The 23875-nt window shown below is 51.8% G+C and overlaps 5 protein-coding genes across 5 annotated transcripts; 2 read left to right on the top strand and 3 right to left on the bottom strand.

The window, feature by feature from the left end:
* Positions 1 to 1699: 1699 nt before the first annotated feature.
* On the top strand, positions 1700 to 6690 carry J4E82_009381 (uncharacterized protein; the record flags this gene model as incomplete). The annotated part of the gene is made up of 3 exons (XM_051735606.1): positions 1700 to 2641; positions 2695 to 6148; positions 6233 to 6690. 3 exons carry the CDS (start codon positions 1700 to 1702, stop codon positions 6688 to 6690), a joined length of 4854 nt encoding a protein of 1617 aa, XP_051584632.1.
* Positions 6691 to 10238: 3548 nt separating this feature from the next.
* J4E82_009380 (uncharacterized protein) lies at positions 10239 to 11571 on the top strand (the record flags this gene model as incomplete). The annotated part of the gene is made up of 2 exons (XM_051735605.1): positions 10239 to 10801; positions 10866 to 11571. 2 exons carry the CDS (start codon positions 10239 to 10241, stop codon positions 11569 to 11571), a joined length of 1269 nt encoding a protein of 422 aa, XP_051584631.1.
* A 2293-nt stretch (positions 11572 to 13864) lies between these two features.
* Positions 13865 to 17005, bottom strand: J4E82_009379 (uncharacterized protein; the record flags this gene model as incomplete). The annotated part of the gene is made up of 1 exon (XM_051735604.1): positions 13865 to 17005. The coding sequence occupies one exon, from the start codon at positions 17003 to 17005 to the stop codon at positions 13865 to 13867; it is 3141 nt and encodes a 1046-aa protein (XP_051584630.1).
* A 336-nt stretch (positions 17006 to 17341) lies between these two features.
* On the bottom strand, positions 17342 to 18267 carry J4E82_009378 (uncharacterized protein; the record flags this gene model as incomplete). Its single annotated transcript, XM_051735603.1, has 3 exons — positions 17342 to 17653; positions 17704 to 18071; positions 18135 to 18267. 3 exons carry the CDS (start codon positions 18265 to 18267, stop codon positions 17342 to 17344), a joined length of 813 nt encoding a protein of 270 aa, XP_051584629.1.
* Positions 18268 to 21010: 2743 nt separating this feature from the next.
* J4E82_009377 (uncharacterized protein) lies at positions 21011 to 23146 on the bottom strand (the record flags this gene model as incomplete). Its single annotated transcript, XM_051735602.1, has 1 exon — positions 21011 to 23146. One exon carries the CDS (start codon positions 23144 to 23146, stop codon positions 21011 to 21013), a length of 2136 nt encoding a protein of 711 aa, XP_051584628.1.
* Between the last annotated feature and the right edge of the window lie 729 nt (positions 23147 to 23875).

The following is a 23875-nucleotide window of genomic DNA, read 5'->3' as shown; positions in this document are numbered from 1 at the left end:
GCTAGTGTTCGGATGGGGTTTGGTGGAGCTTTATGAGCCTATGACGTTGAGCAGAGCTATGGCCAAACTGCGGGGTTCGGCTTGCGCTGGGTGGGATTGCTATGGGCAATCCGGAGGCAGCTCCGCGATGATCAATGACAACGTAAGAATATTGTGATCCTTTTTGAGGAGGTTCCCTTTCAATTATTTGCATATTCAAGTGACTTTTACTTCTTCTCCAAGTAAGCAAGTAGCATACCATTGGAAGAATAATCGCGTATGCGGCGTATACAGCGTCAAGAGCGTATAAAGTGTTCGGACCGCGATTATCACAACATAAATGAGGCACACCGACTTTAAGCTCAACTGAATGAGTGAGCTGGGCTGAGGAGGACCTAGTATTAAACGTTGTTGAGACGGAAAGTCGTCCGATTCTCGCCAGGCCTTGTTCAGAGTTGGTATCTAGCGAGAACTGAGATGGGCCCTGACAACGCAGTGACGAGGACGCTCTACGACCACACCAGTGCTCTACTCCTGTTGCAAGAGTGAGTAGCATCACATCTATCAGAGCATATTTAATGAGGCTCGTCTCATTATGCCGTGTATGCAGAATTTGTACTAGATTCTTGCAGAACATGGACTGAATCTCAATCGATGTTCGCGGCGACACCCAGCGACTACCTAGCCTCAATACCCACCTGAACTGCACTCAACACCACACCTAAGCACACACTGCTTACCAACAAATGACCCCCCCTCCTTTTATCACAGAACCGGTTATTTCATGCGACTCGACTTGATAAGATACGTGTCGGTCAACGACAAAGTACGAACGTCTTTCAATGACAACGACGACTATGACAACAACTAAGTGTAGCAGGTCATTTGAGAGACAAGTACATAATCTCAGCAAATAAACCCAGAAGCAGAATCTCTGCGTTATTAGCGACGATGCTCAGGGGTGCGGTGACCGGAGTCGTTCCAGCACGTGGTGCACGTGCATAGTTCGCTCTTCCCCACACATGCCAGCAAGCTCTAAACGCGTTAAGCTTTTAGAGCCGCATGTCGATCATGCAGGAACCGACGGCAAGAAGAGCTGCAAGTAGAAAAGAAAGGGCTTAAATAGTGATTCAAAACATGTCGGAAGACTCCCGAAAAGCTGCGGAGTTTGCTGGCAGAGTAGCGACTCGACGATCTCTGTGCATTTTGATGCATTTTGCAGTGCCAGAAGTCGAGAAATAAAGCGCTTCGTTATTGTTGTGGTGGTGCATCTAAAAAGTGTTCCCTTGTTCTGAGTTCGGGTTGAGTTAGCGTATTTGGGATGGGACCCGTCGGCCTTCAGCGCATCCCCAACACCCCTCGACCACATCTGCCTATCTCGAACATTTCGCTTCTCGGTGGCATTTATCAAGATAATAATTCTTCTGTTAGTCGCTTTTGTTGAATTCTGCGCCGTCTTCACCTGTGCATCGCGCAATCGAGTCTTCACTCCCCAATTCAAAACAACACGACGTCCAGGCGACACGCCCGCCAGCATCGCGCATACACTCGCCATCATCAGCGCATATGCAGCAGACCATCTCTCTGCATCTAATGTCATCTTGAAGCTCAGAAAATCTAAATCAGCGGTGTAAGCGCGCCCTCACCGCGACGCTTCTTCGGGCCCGTTCACTCACATTGTGCCGCAGGACCGCAACAGGCTTCACCGCGACGAGTCCTCATGTCTAGCCGAGCAAAGCGCAAGTTCGACATCGACCCCAACGCATCCGACCCCGACGACTACGATTACGACGACTCGGAAAGACGCGCCGCGCCCCAGCGGCGCCGTAATCGACACACGCCTGGAGCTAAGAAGAAGCCCTCCAAGCGCCAGCGACGCGCCTACGGCGGCTCTGATATTGACGACGACGACGAGATAGAGTCAGACGATTCCTTCACAGAGCGCTCCGAGTCGGAGGAGCCCGAAATCAATCCTGCGACAGGCAGAAGCGTGCGCCGCGCCACCAAGAAGCAGATCAAGTACGAAGAGAGCGAAGACGAAATCGAAGACACGCCGTCAGAGGACGACGCGCCCAAACCTGCATCGCGCCGCCGAGCACAGCCGTCTATCGAACAAGTCGAGAAGCCTTCGCTCATTGTGAAACTGAAGATGCCCGATCACGCCTCGGGTCGCAGTCTGCGCACGCGCACCGGCAGCAAGTCTCTTGCGCGCGGAAAGACGCCTGAAGTACACGGCACGCGACGCAGCAATCGCTTATCGCACGACGTTGAAGAGCCCATTGTTCAGCTTACAGACTCGGGCCGGCACGTCAAAGTTGTGCGCGAAGGCACTCGCAGCCCCGAGCCTGTCATCGCGCGCGCCACACGAGGTGGCAAAGGCCCGAGGGTTCAGCATCCCAGTGCCATCATGGAGGCTTCGCAAGAGACCTCGATGATTCGTGAGGACAGTCCTGGTCCCCTTGACGCGCTTCTCACGGGCGAGGAAACTCAAGTCAAAGCTAGCAAGGACAGTTCGCCCGTACAAGAAGCCCAGCAGGACGATGCTGAAGGCGAGGACGATGACGATATGGAAGGTGTCATCCAGGAGTCTCAGCACGAAGAAGCCGCTGAGGAAGAGTCTGACGAGGAGGGCCCAGTCACCCGTGGAGGGCGCAACACAAGGGCATGTCCAAGTACCCATTTATGACTTCTTCCGTAGCTAACGTTTTCTGCTAGACCCGTGCCGTTTCCGCCAAACGCAAGAAGGGCGCAGACGAGAGTAGCGATTTCGAGCCTCCCGCAGACGACGACAAGGAAGAGGAGATGTCGGAGTCGGATCACGAGAAGGGCAAGCGCTCGGCATCCGAAAGCGCATCGGGTTCAGGACGGCGCTCGACCCGCCTACGAGGGAAGAAGAGTCAATCGCAGCGTAGCAGGCGCAACTCTTCTTCAGAAGAGTCTGGGCTAGATCAGGACGAATTACAAGATGAGATTGAAGAGCTAGAATACAACAAACGACGACGCCTCTCTCGACGTAACCCTGACAAGGACCTGGTCTATGACGAAGCGCCCAAACGCCGCGCCCGTAACGCCCCCGACTACCGTGTTGTTCGTCCAGAGCAGAATACTATCTTCGAGAACGACGACGACGATGGGCCCGTTATGGAACGACCCAGGGCACGAGGCGGACGTTCCACATACAAAAGCCTATGGCGTAGTCAGGGCCCTTTTGGTGGTGGCGTGGAGGCTGGCATGGGCGCTGCTGGTGGTGACTCTGACAGCAGTGAAGATGAGAATCAAAAGATGCCCAAGCCCGTTGGTGGCATGATCGGCATGACTCCTACTACGGCGACCGCCCCTACTTTCGGGTTTCCCCAGACCAATAACGCAGATCCTAAGCAAGACTCTGGTGGTGGCCCTGCGAACCTGGGCAAGGTCAAGGACAAGAAGGCCCTCGCAGATTCTGACCCCCTTGGAGTTGACCCGAATGTCAACTTCGATGGCGTCGGTGGCCTTGATGATCACATCAACAAGCTCAAAGAGATGGTCATGCTTCCTTTGCTATATCCCGAAGTGTTCCAGCGCTTCAAGATCACTCCGCCCCGAGGTGTCTTATTCCACGGTCCGCCCGGTACTGGTAAGACACTTCTTGCCAGAGCTCTCGCTTCCAGCGTTAGCACTCACGGACAGAAGGTCACTTTCTACATGCGCAAAGGTGCTGATGCTTTGAGCAAGTGGGTCGGAGAGGCTGAAAGGCAGCTTCGTCTCCTGTTCGAGGAAGCGCGGAAGACACAACCGAGTATCATCTTTTTCGACGAGATTGATGGTCTGGCGCCTGTTCGCTCCAGTAAGCAAGAGCAGATCCATGCTTCGATCGTCGCTACTTTGCTCGCTCTCATGGATGGTATGGACGGCCGAGGACAAGTCATCGTGATTGGTGCCACCAACCGTCCAGATTCTGTAGACCCTGCGCTTCGGCGCCCAGGACGATTCGATCGCGAATTTTATTTCCCGTTGCCAGACGTCGCAGGTCGACGCTCTATTATTGACATCCACACGAAGAAGTGGGAGCCACCCTTGAAGCCGGAGATGAAGGACCAGCTTGCAGAGTTGACCAAGGGCTACGGAGGTGCCGATATTCGAGCGCTGTGCACAGAAGCAGCTCTCAATGCAGTGCAGGGGACGTACCCTCAGATCTACACCTCCGAGAAAAAGCTCTTGATCGATCCTAGCACCATCAAAATCCTGGCGAAGGATTTCATGATCTCGGTCAACAAGATGGTGCCGTCTTCGCAGCGAACAGTCACGGCTAGCGCAGCACCACTAGGCAAGAATATCGAGCCATTACTACGGAAGCCCCTCGCTGCAATCTTGAAGCGTATAGATGAGCTTATCCCTCGGAGGAAGAAGCTTACTGCGCTGGAGGAAGCTGAGTACGACGACCGCGACGACGAGAAAGGCTTCGAGCGCGAAGCCACCATGCGCAACTTTGAGAGCAGCAGGATCTTCAGACCCCGTTTGCTCATCAGCGGCCTCCAAGGCATGGGTCAACAATATCTTGGTGCTGCACTGTTGAACAAGATCGAGGGTCTGCATGTTCAATCTTTCGATCTTCCAACTATTCTTGAGGACTCCACCCGAGCGCCCGAGGCAGCCATCACTCAGCTATTTACAGAGGTCAGACGACACAAGCCCAGTGTCATCTACATTCCTTCAGTTGATGTATGGTACCAGACACTACCTGCACAAGCGATCAAGACTTTCAAGCTCTTACTGCGGAGTGTTGGAGCGAATGAACCGATCATGCTGTTAGGTGTTTTGGAATTGCTAAACGAGAAAGAGAAGCCTGATCGCCAAATGATGATGGATCTATTCTCCTTCTCGCAGTCCAACCAGTTCCAGCTTATGCGACCAGATCAGGAAGGGCGGGCAGAGTTCTTCAACAACATCAGTCACTATATTCGCATGTCTCCAGCGGACTTCCCCGATCCGGACAACCGTAAGAAGCGAGTCCTACCCGAACTGGAAGCAGCACCGATCGTTGCCCCAGTCATCGATCCAAAGGAGCTTGCAGCACGTGAAAAGTGGCAAAAGAAACAGGACAGGCTTACCCTCAACAAGATGAAGATTGTGATTCAGCCTATTATGGATCAGCTGAAGAGGAGCCACAGAAAATTCTTCAAGCCCATCCTAGAGGAGTCTTGGTACGCGTATTTGCTTGAGGAGCAAGACTCTGACCATGTGCGATCGGATCTGCCACCTGAGCAACAAGAAGAACAAGGTGTTATACGTCCATGGGAATTCTCGAAAGACTCCAAAGGCGTGGACGTGCTACTACACGTCGAGAGCGGCAACAAATACTACAATCTGGATTTAAGCACTATCGAAAAACGGTTGTCAAATGGTTACTACAAGCGTCCCGCGGATTACCTCTTCGACATCAAGACCCTCGTAAAGGATGCGAGGACATTTGGAGATGCTGAGCGGACTCTGAAGGGTAATGAGATGATCACGAACGTTGAGGTCGATCTGGACAACTTCTTCATGCACCAAAACCCCGGCCTTCTCCAAGAGTGTGAAGCAGTCTACCAGCGCGAACTCGAACGGGAGAGGAAGGCGCAGGAGAAGCGCGAGAGAGCCATCGCCGCTAACAAAGATTTCGAAGATGTCGCACGCGTTCCACCCGAGCAGTCAATTGGTACCACTGAGACGTCAGGGCCCATTACTTTGGGTGAGCCTGTACCTGGCCGTTTAGCTATGCCGCCGGTAACCCCGCTGCGGGCACCTCAGGCCGAAGGCTTGTCTAATGGTACGAGTGGTGACGGCACACAGCATGCAACGAATGGATCTACCGCGCCGTCCAACGATGACACTCATATGACAGACAGTCAAGATCTCAATGTCAACACCCACCACGATTTCCAATTCCAGACCCCAAGCAGAATCGAGGGTCAAGGCACACAGACGCAAAAATCGCAAATGTCTGGTCGTACTTTTATGGCACCAAACTCGCACCCGAACGATTATCACAACAGCGCCTCTACGACGACTTCTGGGCAGAAGACTTCAAACAGGTCTTCGGACAACAAGTTTGGAACTCAAAGCAGTAACGGTGCTGCACCATCCGGCATACCCAATTTCTCAGAAATGATGCCAGAGCCGAATGGGTCGCAGCTCCCCGATACACAAGGTTCGCCAACCCCCATCCACCAACGGTTCCAAATATCCCGTTTCCTCTTATCAGAAGACACCACTGACCACATTTTCAACACAGAAGTTCACTACGTCAGCAGTCAGCCGTCAAACTCACAACCATCGCAAACGTCGCAGTCATCTCAGCATGTTACTTCCATGCCTGCACCTGCACCTCCACACCACTCGAACCTCAACCAGATCCTCAACGATGAAGAGCCGAAGCCACAGCTTATTCTTGATGACAATTTGGTCACTGCGTTGCACAACAAGCTTGTGCATTCGACATCTGGATGTTCGCTCGAGCAGCTGGAGCAGATCAATGCAGCTCTCATGGATGCCATCTGGAAGCACCGTTCAGACTACAACCGCAATCTCGTCCTTAAGGAGGTTACCGAGGCGTTCAATGTCATCATCAAGGACATTGAGACCATGCAGGAGATCCTCAAGTCGAGCCAAGAAGAGGAAGAGGCTGAACTCCGGCGGCAGTATCACTCCACACAGGACGATTGGTTCTCACAAACACAGGCGCGTCGCTGAGTTGGCATTGTTTGTAAACACCATCCCTCAGTTGGGAGGTTGTTCGGTGGGTTGAAATCGCATAGAGCATGCGCGGCGTTTGGCGCGGGTGGGAGGCACATTTGAGCGTTGCGTTGGCACGTATTTCTGCGAGCTTTGAGGCATTCATTATTCCGCACTCTCCTCATTACCATACTCATGTACTATGACCCGTCTTTTTCTTTTCTGTTGGCTGAGAGATGCATGCATGGTCTGCATTGGGATATGGGTTTCTGGTGGGCCTGGTCTGATCACGCATTGGACAATCTGCGGATGTAAGAAAGCAAAAGAGTAGATACCAAATCAATAGCGCTTGCCGCACACAGCATTTGATACTTGGTTTCGCAGTTGTTCAGCATGCTTCTTAACATACATTGACTCTCATTACCGCCTATGCCCCCATTTTTACGAATCCGCCTTTGTATAATCCACCGAGAGCTGAGATGACGATGGAAATTACCGGATGTGCTGCAAGTGTCAACCGGCCTTTGGTATACATGTCTTCGTCTGCCGTTAGCTTGCAAGGGCAATGGAGAGGTCTACGAAATATCGACCTTACTTAACGTACCGAAGAGACTAATATCATTCTTTGCTCGATATCCTCCAGCGCTTTCGGCGTTGAGACATCAAAGACCACAATCCTCTTCTTCCCGTGTTGCTAGCCATACATCGCGATACAAGGTCCAATCAGCTTTCCAGTCACTCGATAAACAAAGGAGGTTGCTCCATCTATACATATCCCAATCACACTACGATGCCTTTAGAAAATTTGGGAGACCATTTCCAGTCAAGTGTGGCAACGCAAAAGTGCGAAACTTGGAAATGCCAATCCAGCTCTTAAGCCTTACACTACTCCTACAGCCCTGGCGGTTCATATACATCATGTGCCTCTGCGTGTGTCCGTAGTCCCAACAGACGAGCAGATACACGGTCCACGACTCGCTATAGAGGGGATCGTCAGTACGCAGCGCACTATACACGTGCATGTTGAATCACTCTGGGAAGCGAGAAAGAGTACAAACGGGGAAAAATTCGAGAACACACAGGGGCTAACAGCGCGCAAGGGGACCAAAGACATCGAATATCAAGATGAATCTGGATGCACAAGGCAAGAGCCACTCCAAAGCTATACTTCCATAGTGATGGCCTCTGAACCCAACCCTTGCGGGCTGGACGTCTTACGAAACTCGGATTTGAAGGACGATCATCGTTGTACGTGCGCTCGACCGATAGTCATAACGTGGTGACTTTGCGGCCATATATATCGGCATTATGTTATGAATTCTTCTTTTTTCTTTCTCATGATGACGGTTGGCTGATGGAATATCTTATGGTGGCGCTAAAATCTTTGTCTGAGTATCTCTTTTGTATGGTAGTAGTGGTACAGCTAGGTCACATCACATAGTCGATATTGATGGACCTGGAGCTACAACATCTCGTCTGGATCAGCAACTACTTCAAGTTCGATGATCCTTTACTTTTCCTGCAAGGCAAACACCTCTTCTCAATACCTTTTTCCTTTTACGCCGACCCAGCCGACATTAGCACAGAACTGCAACGGGCGTCTGGACGAATCCGAACTGTTGCAGAAGCCTTCTAGAAGCAAAGGTAAGCGACTCCGGATCTGCAAAACCAGGTGCATGGGCAAAAATTCGGATGCATCGGAGCTGCATGTCAGCAAACATGAGGCTCTCGATGCCGATAAAACCCTCATGAGCACTCGACTTGCAAACTCAATCCTGCGGTCTCATGCGACCGTACTGGTCCCAACAGGACGGTTCCAAATATCGCGGTAAAATGTCATGGATAGCGGGCCGAAGGGCAGAATGCAAAATGGGATACGAGTGCCGAAACGCAAGGTTTAGTCGTCAGACAAGGCTGAAGCGACTCGAGCAACTTTCCACGAACGGAAGGCCAGAAAGCATATTGCGCATGATCGGGCGCAGCGCTTGGCTGGCTGAGTAGGATCGCGATGGATGGCATTGGGGCCTCGGCCAAGAGCCCTTTTCTGGGGTAAAAGTAAGGTAAGCGGGTCGTGCGCAGATACTCATCAAAAGAAGGTTGTCCTCAAAGCATAGAGAGATAGAGAGTTGAGGTTACTCTAGTCGCTTAATCAAGACGTTGTATTTCGTGTTTCGAGTCGTGCCGTCCCATAGGGGTAGTGTGTTTGTCCATGCTGCAGGAGCGCCTGTGCGCACAGGGGCATTTGTGCAGCTCATATCCCCCGAAAGGTATTCACGTCCATCTCCCGCGGACGCGTCGAAGGGCAACACGCCAGCCGTCGGCGGGCGCACGTAATGATTTGTTGTGCAACCGTGCGCGGAGGCGTTCGGTGGCCCAGCTATATTGGGGGCAAGCGGGCCATTGTTGTGCGCTCGGATAACCCGATGTTTGAAGCTTGCGTGAGATTGAACGTAGAGTGTTCAGAGCGTATCATGTTAGTGAGATTCAGTATTTCGCTTCGCAACGGAGGTTTTGAAGCCGGAGGGAACCTGGTTAGGAGAACCTGGTGCTGATGATCCCCAGGTCTTTTCCTGGGGGATAATCCGGAGCTAGCGCAGATCAGAGAATAATCAGATTCAGCAGCACCGCAGTCGCGCCGTGACATGGAGCGAAGACACAAGGAGGGCAACAACACGATGCCGTTAACAAAATCACGGCTTGCTTCTTATGCGTGTGCAATCAACCGGTCTTTTTCCACAAGTTCCCGCAAGCCTCCCAGAGGCTTTCTCCAACCACGATCCGAGTTTGGACCATCATATTAACCGAAAGAACCAAAAGGAAGGGCTCCTCGTGGCCCAGCCGAAGCCACTGACCTCCTCCATTGGTGCCTAGACTTTTCGAGACTCGAGATACAGTAATGCCGGCCGTGCCGCATGTCGGTCTTAGGGTCGGTCGCATGCATGGTTGCATGCCTGTCAGATGACGCTTCCTCGGACTGTCCCCCTCTTCCAGATAGATGGCGAGTTTGATGTTGACTGAGATTAGTGTGCAGAGCACATACTTACAAACTTGTCTAATGTCAAAGGTGACAAGGCGGTGGTCGAAGACGCCATAGAAGCCTTTGGCGTCCCCTCGCACCGGCTCTAACAAGTCTCACATAGAAGCCGCTGTAACGCTTGCGGGCTAGCAACCGTCTTCCCACGCAGCGGCTAGGGCCATGGATGCCACGAGCGACGCTAACGTCAATCGGTGGAGACTGGGATCATCGCTCTTGTCCTCTCCCCAGCTTATAGTGGATCCTAGATTACAAAGGTCCTTGTCGTGTGTTGACGGGCCCTCTCAGCACGCTGGAACCCTTCAGTCAATCGTACATCATCGTTGTTTGCCCCCCAGGGAGTGCCCTAAGATCTGCTCTGTACCTGCGCTGGTGCTAGGTCGAACGCCATATTTTTACTTTACTTCGCCTACGATATTTTCATGATTTCTGGTTCGATATGATAGTTCCGAGCAGCCACAGGAGTCTTTCTTTTTAGGTGTAACCTATATACCCTCCGAAACATTGCTGGATCAATAGTTCGTCGCCTGCAATGGCCATTCATCAGGAGCCCTTGGACGCGGAGTCGGCCTCGTTTGTACTACCGGACCATATTCACCCGTGGCTACGCTCAGTCGTCGTTCTGGGATTCATCAGCTTCTTCGCATCGGTATCATTACTCTTCTTACTCACTTACAAACTGGTATCCTGGCAATTGCGATCGAAGCGAAGCAACCAATTCGTCATTCTGATATTCAACCTTCTGTGGGCGGATATTCAACAAGCACTTGCATTCCTACTAAACGTCGAATGGCTGCGACTGGGATCCGTCGACGTCGAAAATCCAATATGCTTTGCGCAGGGCTGGCTGGTATCTACAGGTGATCTGGGAAGTGGAATCTGGTGCTTTGTTATCGGATTACATACCTTTGCCTCAATCATCCTGAATTTCCGTCTGAAGCCACGGAGCTTCTACCTTTGCATCTTCCTGCTCTGGGTTTTCATCCTTGGGGTATCTTCAATCCCCCTTGGTATGTACGGAGAAAGCATCTACGTACGGTCTGGAGTATGGTGTTGGATCCATCATGACCTCGAAGACCTACGATTGTGGACACAGTAAGTAAAGTCGCATCACGAACTGCATGTGAGATATATACTGACTTCTCAAACCAATGTTTAGCTACGTCTGGATCTTCATTTTCGAATTTGGCAACGTCTTCATTTACGCCATAATCTACACAATTTTGTCAATCCGCATTCGATCCGGCTACTACACAACCGAAGAAGCTAAACGTGTACGCTCCATCGCAAACCTTATGGTCGTATATCCGCTCGTCTACGTTGTCTGCACCATCCCGTTGGCTTCCGCACGAATGGCGTCAATGTCCGGTAACCCACCGTCGCTTGCTCGTCTTTGCCTCTCTGGTGCCATGATCGTCTCGAATGGCTGGCTTGACGTACTCTTGTATACTTGTACTCGACGCATCATGATCTTTTCTGATGAACCACCCTCTGATGTCGATGGCATGGATACTTTCGCAGCGTTCTGGATCGAGAAGCCTAAGCGCTTTGGAGGCGAATGTACAATCGAAGCGATGAATACACACACAAGGGGTCGACGATCAAAAAGCAAGGTAACACTACCATCGGGAAGCGAAAGTTCAGACGATCTTTGTGGGATTGGTTCGAATGACATCAAGTTGGTCACTACAACAAGGGTCATCAGCGAGCCGGCACAGCCAGAGGATTTCGAGGAGATGGAGGCTGAGGCGCGTGTGGTACGACCTCGCACGCCAACGACAAGATGGAGCCAGGATACAAGTGATACGAACGGAAGTCGCAATTTGAGTTTGAAGGAGCTGGCGATACCCCACGTTGCGCACTGAGAGCCTACTTGGAATGTGAACGAAATGCTATCATCACGACATAAATCCACCAACTACGTGTACATGAGACATGTGCCCAGGACCCAAAATCCTGCACCTACTACGGCAGTCTGAGAGGTGCAGCAAGAAGTCTACCAAAGCAGGGTGTATCTAAAGACTGATTATAAGTCCTGCGACGACGCGAAAGATAGACTGCCTTCGAGGCAACAAGGTAGAGGGTGACTACCTCCACTAGAAACGCCGCTGCCGCCATAGCGCGACATGCATACGGAGAAGGGGTTCCGCCCATGCACATAGACTAATAGACGAGAGTTATGAATTCATTATTCAACAGATGCGCATTTACAATCTTGAGCGCTCTCTTTATCGTATGTAGGCTGGGTACGACTCTGCAACTCAGTGATCAGTCGACGTCCCATTCGCCAAGAATGCAGCCAACCTCGCCCCGAACTCCAGAGTGTATGCCGAATCGACAAACTCGTCGAATTGTCTAACTTGCGTACCATCCTCTGTAAAGGTTAGGATAAGTGCATATTCATTCCCATACGAACCGATCGGCGTCGACGCCGTACTGCGTGCATGTATGATACAAGTGTGCGCCTCGGGGTCATGCGTCTCTTGGAAGACTGTGGCCTATAATCAGATGAGTCAGTCGCTCTATCTCGTCTCTTTGAGAGAATGATTCGTACTGTGAAATTGATGTACAAGGGCTCAATAGTTTCAAAGTATGCGCGGTACTCGTCGTTACTCTTAGGTGAGCGGTTAAGAGTAGCGGGTAGGATTTGTTGCTTGCAGTCCGGAGTTCGGTACGCGAGAATCCTTTCGATATCTCAGACGTTGTAGGCATCGATGACCTCTTTGGCAACGACTTTCTGAGCTTCGAGGCTGTGTGTAATTGTCAGGATGTATCGGGCGAGATATGGCTTCCATAGTCTACGTTGTAGTTGGTAGCTGGAACTCACTTGGCCTGGGGAATGACTTCGGCATTAACTAGACATTTGTTCAAGTTCAGACCTATCCAGATGTCGCTGGTAGCCAAAGTTTCGGAACTCGGGAGAGATGTGGCAGTAGCGAGGACGCACATAGTCGTCGTGAGAAGGATAGTAGATGTCTTCATGATGCCAAGTAGACTTGAGTGCCAGGCTACTGTGGAATCGTCTTGGAGGTAGATGTAGAATAGAACATATTACCTATAGTAATCCCAGAGTTCAAATACTCTCAACAGCTCACTACCGAAGCACATCATCCACAATCCTTCGAACACCAATGCTTATTGAGGCGTGACAATACCATAATGTCGGTGTCGAAGGGATAAAGTACCTGGCTTGCTAACCACTTTCGAGCATCTCGGCATCCTTCCCGCGCCGTCGAAAAGAGGAAACAATAAGATGGCTGCCAAAGGGTGACCCTTCTCTAATCGATTTCCTGCCTCGACTCCAACATTCACACGAACTTCCAAGGCTAGGAGCTTAAAAGAAGAGGAAATTACCTTCCAAAAGTGTTTGACAGAAGGTAGCTGTCATGCTGTACATCGGCTGGTTAGTTGGTATCGCCAAGGTAAAGTAGGGACACTTTCTATCTAGGAACATGTGCTCACCGCATGTTCTAAAGATTGGTCATACGGTTAACTTGCTTCCGAGAACTGAATGAAGCACAGTATGGTGCGAAAATCAACATGGACAGATCGCAGAGCACCTACCAAAGCAGACATGACGATCCCATCGCGGCTGGTAACCCACCCATCATGTACATGACAAGTCCTCTGTACCGGGAAAATTTTGCTTTGAAGGCATTCGCAATATTTTACCTTGAGAAGCTTATAAGATGGAAGATAATGTATTCTTCTGCCTTGGGTATTCTTTACAGCTCATGAAATAGAGAAGCTTCGTAGTCATCAATTCTTAAACGTTTCGTGCATGTCGTTTCCTCTAAGACCAAAACTGGCAATGCCTTCCCCTTTGCTCTTTTCCATGTCCACCTCCCATGAGTATGTATAGATTTCCTCGTAACACCAACACCGCCATATGTGCAACGTCAGGTCCATATCAACATGGTCAGGTCGCGAGGCGGAGTATTGTGAATACACGACGGTAGACTGAGCAACTGAAAGAACTAATCAAACGATGTTAGTCCGATGCAAGACTAGCTCGTGCCGTTGACAGCCGCTTGGAACGAATGTAAGCACAGCGAGTTAGATGGCGAGCCAAGACAAAGTCGCAAACTACGCAATCCCTTTTAAGCACAGAGTTCTGAGTCGAGTGGGTATAGCTGGGCCCCCATATCCCTGCTCAGTTCACATGCTTACCCATTCCATCCAAGCCTGAAGGAACCCCAGCCTGCCCTGCCTCATGTGCTCCGCAAACTCCTCAAAGTTGATGAGACCGCTTCCTTTCCGTTCGTTGATCTCCTGCTCGACAGCCTCAAGACTGGCTAGCATGGTAAGATGAAGGCGTGATCTTGGGTCCATAGCAAGCTGACGTATCGAGCGTTGCAACGGCTTAAGTTGATTCGTCTCAGTATAATGTGGGTTTGTGGAATGATTGATCTGGTTGCGCGCGCATATGATAGTGTCCACACCTTCAACGTTTTGAATGAGGAGACAGTGGATTTCGGGGTTGTCGGTGTACCATCGCCAGTTGATCGCATACAGGCCATCTTCTGCTCCTTGCTGTGCTGTCGAAGAGCTGAGCTGTGGAGCTTCTTCGGAAGAATCAGTAGTGTCATGAGCCGGAGAATCGCTTTCGCCGGCATATCTTCGCTCTGGGTAGTCTTCTAGGCCGTCGTGGTCTGCGGTCGCAAAAAAACAACGATTCAGATCCGTCCCTTCGTCTGAGGGTAGCGAGGATGTATCAGTATCGGAGGCAACACTGGTCTTTGAGGAGCTATCCGAGGCAGTCCGCAAGGCTGTCGGTGACGGTTCATCGGATGAGTCTGGCCGGAATTGGGGCATGGTGGGATCCCTGTAAGTACCAGCCGGACTTCCATTCAATGCAGGTGGTGCCAGCCATCCTTTATTGTGTACACATTCCACGATAGCATTAAGGACTTCTTCTCGAAGCTGGCACTTTATCAACAACGTGTTCCACATTGTCATGTTGTCGACGTTGGTATTTCTGGATATCTTCACGGTTTCAAGTACCCTCTCTTCAACATCATCGTAGATCTCTTGGAGTATTGCGCATGCCTCTCGCTCGGTATATGGTTTACCGTTAATATGACTGATGAACAAGTTTCTGACATGTGGTCGTCCGTTATTGAGTGTCCTGCAGAATCTGTCGATGATGCATTTCGAGAATCGAAAAACGCCAACCTGTACAATAGCTTCAACAGCAGCCTTACCGTCCGTGAAGTGGTGCATGGTCAGCGCGTCGATTGAGGCTGCTCTGGCTCGACGCTCGTTGCGCTTCTCATGTGCGTCCATGGCCATGTCCTCTTTCTCTAGGAAAAGCGGATTGAGTAGTTCGTTGAACCCCTGTTGTGTAACCTGATATAGTACCTCTTTGCCAAGGTCTTGTTCAGGCTCAGGAATTTCATAACCACCCCATCGCTCTCCGACGGGCCTGGACGAAGAGGCATTGGAGCGCGTGTCTATGTCCACGTCATCCTGGAAACGGACCCTTGAGGATGACCGTGAGCTCCTGTTGCGGGTCCAATTCTCATTTATATATGCGTTTTCAGCGTTGTCGTTCACCCCATTGACGGTCCCCAATTCGTCAGCGTCTGACTCCTCGAAACCTTCAGGCCGCGTTAGACCCTCTTCTTCGTCAATGTAATATTGTCTGCGGGCCCATCTCTGGGTGATAATGTCGTTTTGTTGTTCGTTCGGCGTCCGCGGAGAATACGTGGGTTCGGTATGGTGAAGACCTGTCGTCCATATTATCTCAGCCCGATCAGCCTCGTCGCTGTTCTGCTCAAGCAGCGGGAGAGCTGTAGTCACATCTTCTTCTCTCTTCTGCCGTAGGCGGGGATTGTTCGTGTTCGATGCAGCCATACTGCGGGGCGGAAATGCGGAGCCCAGGGGCTGGCTAGAGCGAATCGTGTCCAAAGCTGACCGCACAGTTACTTCGTCTGACAGCTCCGAGATGTAGTTTCTTGTAGCTTCCTTCTCGATTGCATAGTATGCTCTGAATATGCGCAGGATGTCCCTGCGCGATATATAGCCATCTCCGTCGATGTCGTATCCATTGAAGACTATTCTGGCCTTGACATCGGCATCAGTGTCGTGCATGCCGTCGAGCCCTTTGACCCACTCATCGAACCCGATGAGCCCATTCTTATCCGTATCATAGTATGCGAAGATACGGTCGTAGACGAGGTTCGGTGCGGCGACGAAGCCATTGTAGCGAGGCACGAATGCGTGATTAAAGTCGCGTCGATCGATGGCCCATCCTACCCCATTGGCATCAGCTGCCCACTCGGCCCCTGCGAGACAAGTAAACTGGTCCCACAAGGCCTCAATCTCCTCTGCTTCCATCTTGGTTTCGGCTACGAGGCGTCTCTTGAGTGCTGGATCGATTGAGGGGCTCATCATGTGAGGCTTGCCAGGATAGAGGGGCTCTTGCTTTGGGAGACTCAGGTATGGCGCAGGCACGCGAATCTTGTAGAAGATGTGGTTTTTGTAATGCGAATTGGTTGCTTCGCAGTTGGAGCACAGGTCGAAGTCTGGACAGTTGGCGCAGTGCCACCTGGTGCCTCGGATAGGCTTCTCGTCGCACCCGTTGCACGTAATGCCACGATGTATAACGCCCTCCAGCCTCGCGCGGTCCTCTGCAATGTGGTACAAGGTGCGCTGAAGAGTCTGGCCTTCGGGATCAATAGCATCATCCGCGTCCTCGTCGCTTCCCAAGGACAAATCTGTAGCTGCAATACTCTCAGCATCATCGAGAGCAAGGCTGTCGCCGGGAGGGAATATCTGCGCATGCCTTGCCACGGCGCGGGCTATCTGGGCACGATCCAGTGTTGTGATGTTCGGATTGCGGGCGTTCAGCCAAGTTGCGACACTGTCCGCCTGTGATGGGGACAGGGCTCGATCGGGGTAGAGTATGACCAGCAGTCGATCGAGGAACTCGTTGTATAGGCTTGTTATGGCATTTTCGATTACGATATGTTGGGCGTCTGGCTGCGCGCTTAGGATGATGTCGCGCAGCTCTGTTGGGGTGACGAGGCTGCGAGGGTCGAGGGGCACTTCGGTACCGAGTAAATCGTATCGGCCCAGAAAGGGTATGTCGCGCTCGTTCAGTGGGAGGGTAGGTGCTGGCGGTGGTTCTCGCGGGCGCCGTCTGCGGACCGCGTTGCTGCGCTGGAGGCCATCGCCCGGGCCAGGGCTTTGGACCGTGTTGTAGATGAGATATGCCGCGTATCCAGCTGACACACCGGTGAGGAACAATATAGCGGGCGTATAGCGGGACACGGTAGAGGGCGTTGACGCCGTCATGCTAGAGCCGACTCAGACGAGCGGTGGCTGGTGAATGCGCAGTCCAAGTATGATAGAATAGAGGTTGAGAAGAACATGGCAGGTAGCGTCCTACCAAGAGTACTGCAATCACCCGTTTGACGTCTTCATGGCTTCGAAGGAACGATCAGACGCGCTCTGACCAGAATGCTTGTAACCCGTGGGCCCTCTTACCCACATTGCGACAATCGCGGCTGACTCAGCACCAAGCTCACGGACTTCCGAAGCTTCGCATTGGGCAGAACACCTTCACGCAACAAAGCCAGAGGACGCATGCTTTGAACATGGTAGTGCTGTATGACCACTCAACTATCTATTCTACCACGCAGCATGGCCGCCGTCCATTCTTAGGTCCGCCCCCGTCATGAACGAACTCGCATCGCTCAGCAAGAACACCGCTGCACCACGGTATTCCTCAGGCTTCGACAGACGACCCAACATGTTCTGTGTCGGCCACGTGTCTCTACGCTCTGGGTATTTCTTGAAGAGCTCCTCCACCATTGCAGTCACAATGTACCCTGGCGAGATTGTATTGACGCGGATGTTATGCTCGCCCCATTCTGACGCGAGGTTGCGCGCGAGCTGCATGACACCGGCTTTCGACGCGTTGTATGCCGAGCAGATGAGACCCTGTTGACTTGGTTAGCACAAGACATGGTAACGAGTCGAGGTAGTCGTACCCTATTTGCAACTGTACCAGACATGCTCGCGATGAGCACGATACTTCCGCCACTTCCAAACTTGATCATTTGCTTCGCAGCCGCTTGCGCAGTCATCATGACTCCCGTGATGTTGACTTCGAACATGCGGTTTGCATCCTCAGCAGTGTATTCCAACGCAGTCGTCTCTTGTTGGATGCCGGCCGCAGCAATCAGCCCGTCAAGTCTACCCTCCTTGTTGGCGATTTCCTCAACAATCTCATGGAGCTTCTTGACATCTCGCACGTCTATTTGGCGGTATTCGAGCGAAGTTCCGAGTTCGTTCTTTGCTTTCTCAGCAATTGGCGCAAAGTCTGCTGAGGGTTCCTCGAGTCTGTCAAGTGCGTATACTGTGGATCCGTGTTAGTTGTCTGTCCAAGCTCTCGACAGTCCAGCTCGTTGGAAAGACATACCTCGTGCGCCAGCTTCCAGCAATGCTTCGGCTTGTGTCAGACCGAGTCCTCGAGCAGCACCCGACACCAACACTACCTTCCCCGCTAGGCTAAACTCTGGAAGTCCTTGAGTCTTTGGCATGGTTTGGATCATTTGGACTCAATTGTGCAAGATAAAAGGTGGGGATATTATGAAAATCGGGGTATGCGCAAACAAGGTCGCTCAAAGTCAAGTATTTATACACAGAAAAGGAATGCGAGATCGGTTCGTAGAGTCGACGCAAACCGGGACCATTGTGGATTTTAAACCGGCCCCAGGCGGAGAGTCTGGTCACCGGACTTTCTTGGAGTAGGCCTGGCCTCGTACTGTCTTCCTCCATTGCATGCATGGCACGATTGTGGAAGACTCCAATACTCTTGTTTGCGGGGAAGCATACCGGCATCTTCGATGGATTGCCCGATTGGGCATACCGAAAGGCCCCCGCGGGGGATCTCTGGTATACTTTTTTGGAACGTCAACCACGTCGACCTTGCGTGGCTTGGACCAAGAGCCAGTAGGGTACCCGGCCTCGAGACGAGTGCGTTCGGCTCGGGTTCGGGACATGAATTTGTTACGGCCGTGAAGTTTGGGATACGTGTTTGCATAGTATACTACCTAGGTACCTAAGTCAACCAAAAATGCATCATCAGTTCGAGACACAAACCACTACGATAGTGACTTGTTCCTGTACAGCTTCGTTCCCAGAATGGTGCAGTATCATGCGCTCTTGGACCCTTTCATCACGCACAAGGCGCTTTTAGAAGGCCATGGACCTTTTCACGCTTTTGCATCCAACCTACATACAACTTTGGAACTGTTCAACATGTGAACGCAGAGCTTGATGGAACACACAAAAGAGGAACTGCTTTATGACGGAAACATGGTGTCAGCATTAGATTATGCTTACACAATTGTCTTCCTGGCGAATCGCATCCTCAATGCATCATCTTGACTCAACCTGCAACAGCCTTGCCAACTGCGCCCTCTGCGCCCTCTCATCACATGAACCGCTGCGGGCCTGATCGCTCAGCAACCGCCTTGAAGACCGCCTAGGGCATAATTACACAATCACGCAATGGTACGTTGCCTGGAGTTTTGGTAGAATCCCGCGACCAAAAGGCACAGCTAAGCCCCAGCGTGATGTGCGCTGGTGTGGCACAGTCCTGTGTCGCGAAGCGCCGTCCAACAGCTTAACTGTAAGACTGAAATACCAGATGCTGAAAGCGGATATCAACATGCGGCATTGAAACAACAGATGCCTTGAATCATTAAAGATATGTCAATTATATTTGGAGATCTCCACCTGTTGTGCGCGTTCGAAAGGGGTGCTGTCGCGGGTCACAGGCATGGCGGTCGGCCCTCGCGACTCCCACGCTGCAAGCGTCACCATTACCTAGGTATCATCAACTCATGCGATAGAAGGTTTTTCCATTCATTGTACTCAACACATAACCTCACAAAGGATAAGGTTGCCAAATGGCCATACAGTGCGCCTCACTCGCATGGACTGGGACGCCAAAAGCCGCCCGACAAGGCTGACCCAAGGCCCAACGTGCGGGGCAGTGCATGCAGATGATTAGAGGCGCCCGCAAAGCCATCGTCCAACGGGAACCGCAAGATGAGACCCGCCTTGACACCTGAGGAGAGCACAGGTAGGAATGTCTCTCTCAAGTTGATTGAGGCGTTGTTGAGGATGCATGGGATCCTTGAAGTCGCGAATATCTTGTGAGGCTGCTGCGCCTTAGGCCGGCGAATGGGTTTGTTGTGTATGTGGACTGAACTGATTGATTAAGATAGCGAGGTCGCAAAAAGAGATATGTAGTAGGTAGATTCGCGCTTCGAGGCCATATTCCGTATACAAGTCCATCATTTGGTACTTCTTTGCTCTTCACACATCGCATACAAAACATCATCACATAACACACAGCCAGCCACTTCACTCAATGGCACCACACACTCTCACCCTAGACGACTCGCTTACACTCTTAAGACGTTCAGAGTACTGCGAAACAGCCTACGACTCTTCCTGCACAACGCACCGCACCATCATCCTCGTCATCATCATTTTCGTCGGTGCCTTTGTCGGCGTCGTACTCAGCTTGGTGTACGTGCGAAGTCGCAGTCGCAGATACGCTCGAGAACGCGCTGTGCGCGCCAATGGTGGGCTGGGAAATGGGCTCAAAGTGCTCGGAACTGAAGATGGCGTAGCGACAGTGAGATTACCGTCTGGAAGGATGATCAGGGGGAAGACGGGGGGTTGGGATGAGAGAGGCGCATTCGAGGCGCCACCACCACCATATATGCCGAGAGTACCTGAGGTTGCTAGAGTATACCGTTGAGAGAAGTGAGCCAGTGTCCACAAGAGAGGATGTTCGCCGTTGTCGAGGAGCTGGCAACAAGGACGCTGTGTGCTCTCATCGAGTTCGTCGACTCATTACAGCGCCACTTCCCAGAGGCAAAGTGAGAATGCATCCACGGCCAAGAACAACTATAGAACTCCGCAACAAGCCCGTGGCCCCTATACTTCCACGATCGCTACCAGGACGAGCCTTCTGAGATTGCGGGGAGCTTCGCAATCGAGACCTACCCTCCGCCTCTCCGTGCATGTAGCAGCGGCTATGCGTGTATCGCAACGAAGACTAAGATGCCATCGGTTGCAGAAGGTGGCACCAAGAGTATGGCAATGGAGGTACGGAAAATCATAGCAGTCCCTACGTTGGGTTCACCTATATCAAATCCCTAGATTTCCAATATCATCATGAAAATTTCCCATCGAAGAAAGAACGAACGCCACTCTCTACCAACCCCTTCTCGCTATATAGATGACCAGTCTTGCCAGTCCGCTTCTGTCTTCTTATCAAGCGCCCTGCAAGCCAAGGCCTACTCCATCTCCGTTGCCCATGGCGCCATCGTCTCTGCTTCTGTCTCTTCCTCTACCCATTTCCCTGATTCTGCGGCCCTCCATGAGGCCCCTCAGTCCTCGCTTTTGTAGCCCAACTACTGCACTCATCTCCCCATTCCATGTCTCTCGGTCTTCGATGCCACTTCCATCTCCAAATCCGCTATCAGATGCTGAAGCTGATGTTGCTTCAGACGCCGCTGAGCTGACTTCGTCATCGTGATTCCGATCTACATCAGTGTTGACGCGGAGTGCGCGAAGGCCAGCATCCAGGCTCCGTTCTACGTCGGCAACTGTAGTATTGTTGCTTGAAACAGAGGTTGAGAAGCCATTCGTTGTTCCGTTCGTGCCTGACACGCCGTTGACACCCTTGAACGCGATACCGGAGCCGCCGCCAGCCGCCATGGCTGCAGCGTTGAAGATTGCCGCAGTGTTTCTGTTGTCTAATAAGATATGAAGTCTCTCGATGATCGCTTCCAGTAAGCCGTCGATGTGGTATGGTCGCGCCAGCTGAAGTAGAGAACAAAGAATCTGCGGTGAGCATAGGGGTGAGTTATGTGGTGGTAGTGATGATGTGTATAGGAAATGTATAAGGGCTTGAAGTGTAAGATGTGTGTGTGGGAGGAATAATGTTCGAGGCCGTTGCGATGGCGAGTGCGATGAAGGTTCTGGGGGGCTCAGTGAGGAATAGGAGTTCGCTGATACGGCTGTGGCCTCGGATGGCGTTATAGTGTTGGCGGTGAGTGTTGTTGCGGTTGAGTAAGTTGTCCTGATAGAAGGTGTAATGGTGATGCTCGAGTTCCTTGATGGATGCATTGTGGCAGTAGGTCGTAGAGTCGCTGCCTCAGCATTTTCTTTCTCAGCGCTTTGGGCACTCTCGCGGAGCAGCTGATTGAAATAGGGGCCCCAGCGTCGAGCAATAATGTGAGAGTTAACGGGGATGCGCTCGCCGTGTAAGGCTAGGAAATCCATGTCCGCAAGTTCTCGCATGCCTAAAGCCAGCTGACCTAGCTCGGTGGCCGCGGGTAATAACGTGCGACCGCCTGCAAGCATATCAAGTCGATCGTGCTGGGGCGGTGCGCTTACAGAGCTGAATCCCGATGCTGGTGTTACTTTGCGTGGATTATCGTAGAGTCCAAATGCCTCTAGTTCAACCACGCATATGTTCGAGAAATTGATGCGCCGATGATTGTAGTCTTCAACCAGACTTCTCTTGCGGTTTCCAAGAATAACGAAGCTATTTCGACGGTTCCACAACACTCCTCTGTTCCAGCTACCCTGGCTGAAGATGTTACCACCAGCTTCGATGCGGCCCCAACTTAGTGTTCGCAAGTCGAGAGCCCATAAAGCATATTCTTGTTTTGAGGAGGTCAAGAATGTACCGCTTACTACAAAGTGATTGTTTATGACACCGCCGTTTGGAAATCGGAGGCCTGGTGGTGAGAAATTGCCGTGCATTGGCTTCTCGGACAGGGTTCCATCGGGATGCCGTACTTGTAATTCGAGCTTGACGTCTAGGAAATTGTAGTTGGAATATATGAGCATTGATGACTCGCCAGTCTTGTTGGAGATCCGCTCTTCGGGTGCTCTTGCTTCGCCAGCTTGCCGTGTTCCTCCGCCAATATCGCTGGGGTCGATACTGGTGAGAGGCGCAACCACGCTTCGATAAGCGCCGCAACTTCTGCCTAATGTGCTCGTTTCCGTCCATTTGAGGCTCCGGAGATTGAAAACGCTAATCTGCTCAATGTAGTGGTTGGCACTATCCTGCCCGCCCACGACGAGCATTTCCGCGCCACCCTCGCCGTCCAACTGCACGCCAAGAGAACCCTGGTTCGGATTCGATGAAGGTGGGTTGTGCCGTATGGCTGTTACAGCGGCTGATGTCGAACTGAAAACGGCAGAGCTTGGAAGTATGGTTGCGCAATGTGCATAACGACCTTGGGGTGGATCGGTTGTGGCGACATGCATCCACTCTCTTGTAAGCGCATCGTAGATGTGGACATCGGACATGACCACCACTTCAGGTTGAGCATCGGCAGGAGCACCTTGTATCACAGAAGTTGCTTGGTTAGAAGACGGACTTACAGGTGACATGCCTCCATAACAGACGAGTTTCGTGTCACCAAGTGGGCAGACGCTGTGGAAATACCGAGGGGGCGGAATATCACCTTTTGCATCGACCTTTGTCCAGTGGCGCTTGACGAGATCGAGTTCGTACAAGTCCGACGTAAGCTGCGGTCTCGTCCGGGAGAGTCGGCGGCCGCCAAAAACATATAATTTGTCGCCTAGTATGGTGGTAGTGGCGCCCACGAGGGGATGCGGTTCTCTTCCAGTTGTACGATGTACATTGCAGACTAAACCCGACAATCCTGCCGTTGAACTTGTCGGTGTTGCAAGTCCTGCGAGCATAGCTGGAGACTGAGACATGCCAGGCGTCCGAGTTGAAGATGTTGGTGGCCGGTCGGATCCGCCATCTTGACCGTCTTGATGATTCAAACTTGTTTGGCTATTGTTCAAACTCGATGTAAAAGGTGCCGATGTTTGGGAATCCAGGGTGTGAGTTCGGCTAGCCATGCTGCGCGGGCTTTGTAGCGAAGCGGTAACGTGCTGAGGTCCACCAAGATCAAGAAGTAGCTCGACGGAAGAGGATGAGAATTTCTGTAGAGGTATAGCCCAATTTGGTATCACAATCTCCACATGACGAGACTTAACGCTGGGAGATCTGATCAGGGATTTGCTGCTCGGCCAGGGAATTCCGGAGAGGCTAGGACAGCTACTCGATGGCGGAGAGCTGAGGTCAAAACTCGTACAGAGACTTTTAGG

This window comes from Alternaria postmessia, assembly GCF_024291825.1.
Source record: "Alternaria postmessia strain BMP 2775 chromosome Unknown scaffold_89, whole genome shotgun sequence".
NCBI classification, from domain to species: domain Eukaryota; kingdom Fungi; phylum Ascomycota; class Dothideomycetes; order Pleosporales; family Pleosporaceae; genus Alternaria; species Alternaria postmessia.
The sequence above is the reverse complement of the archived record's forward strand: the minus strand, read 5'-3'. Positions and strand labels throughout refer to the sequence as shown.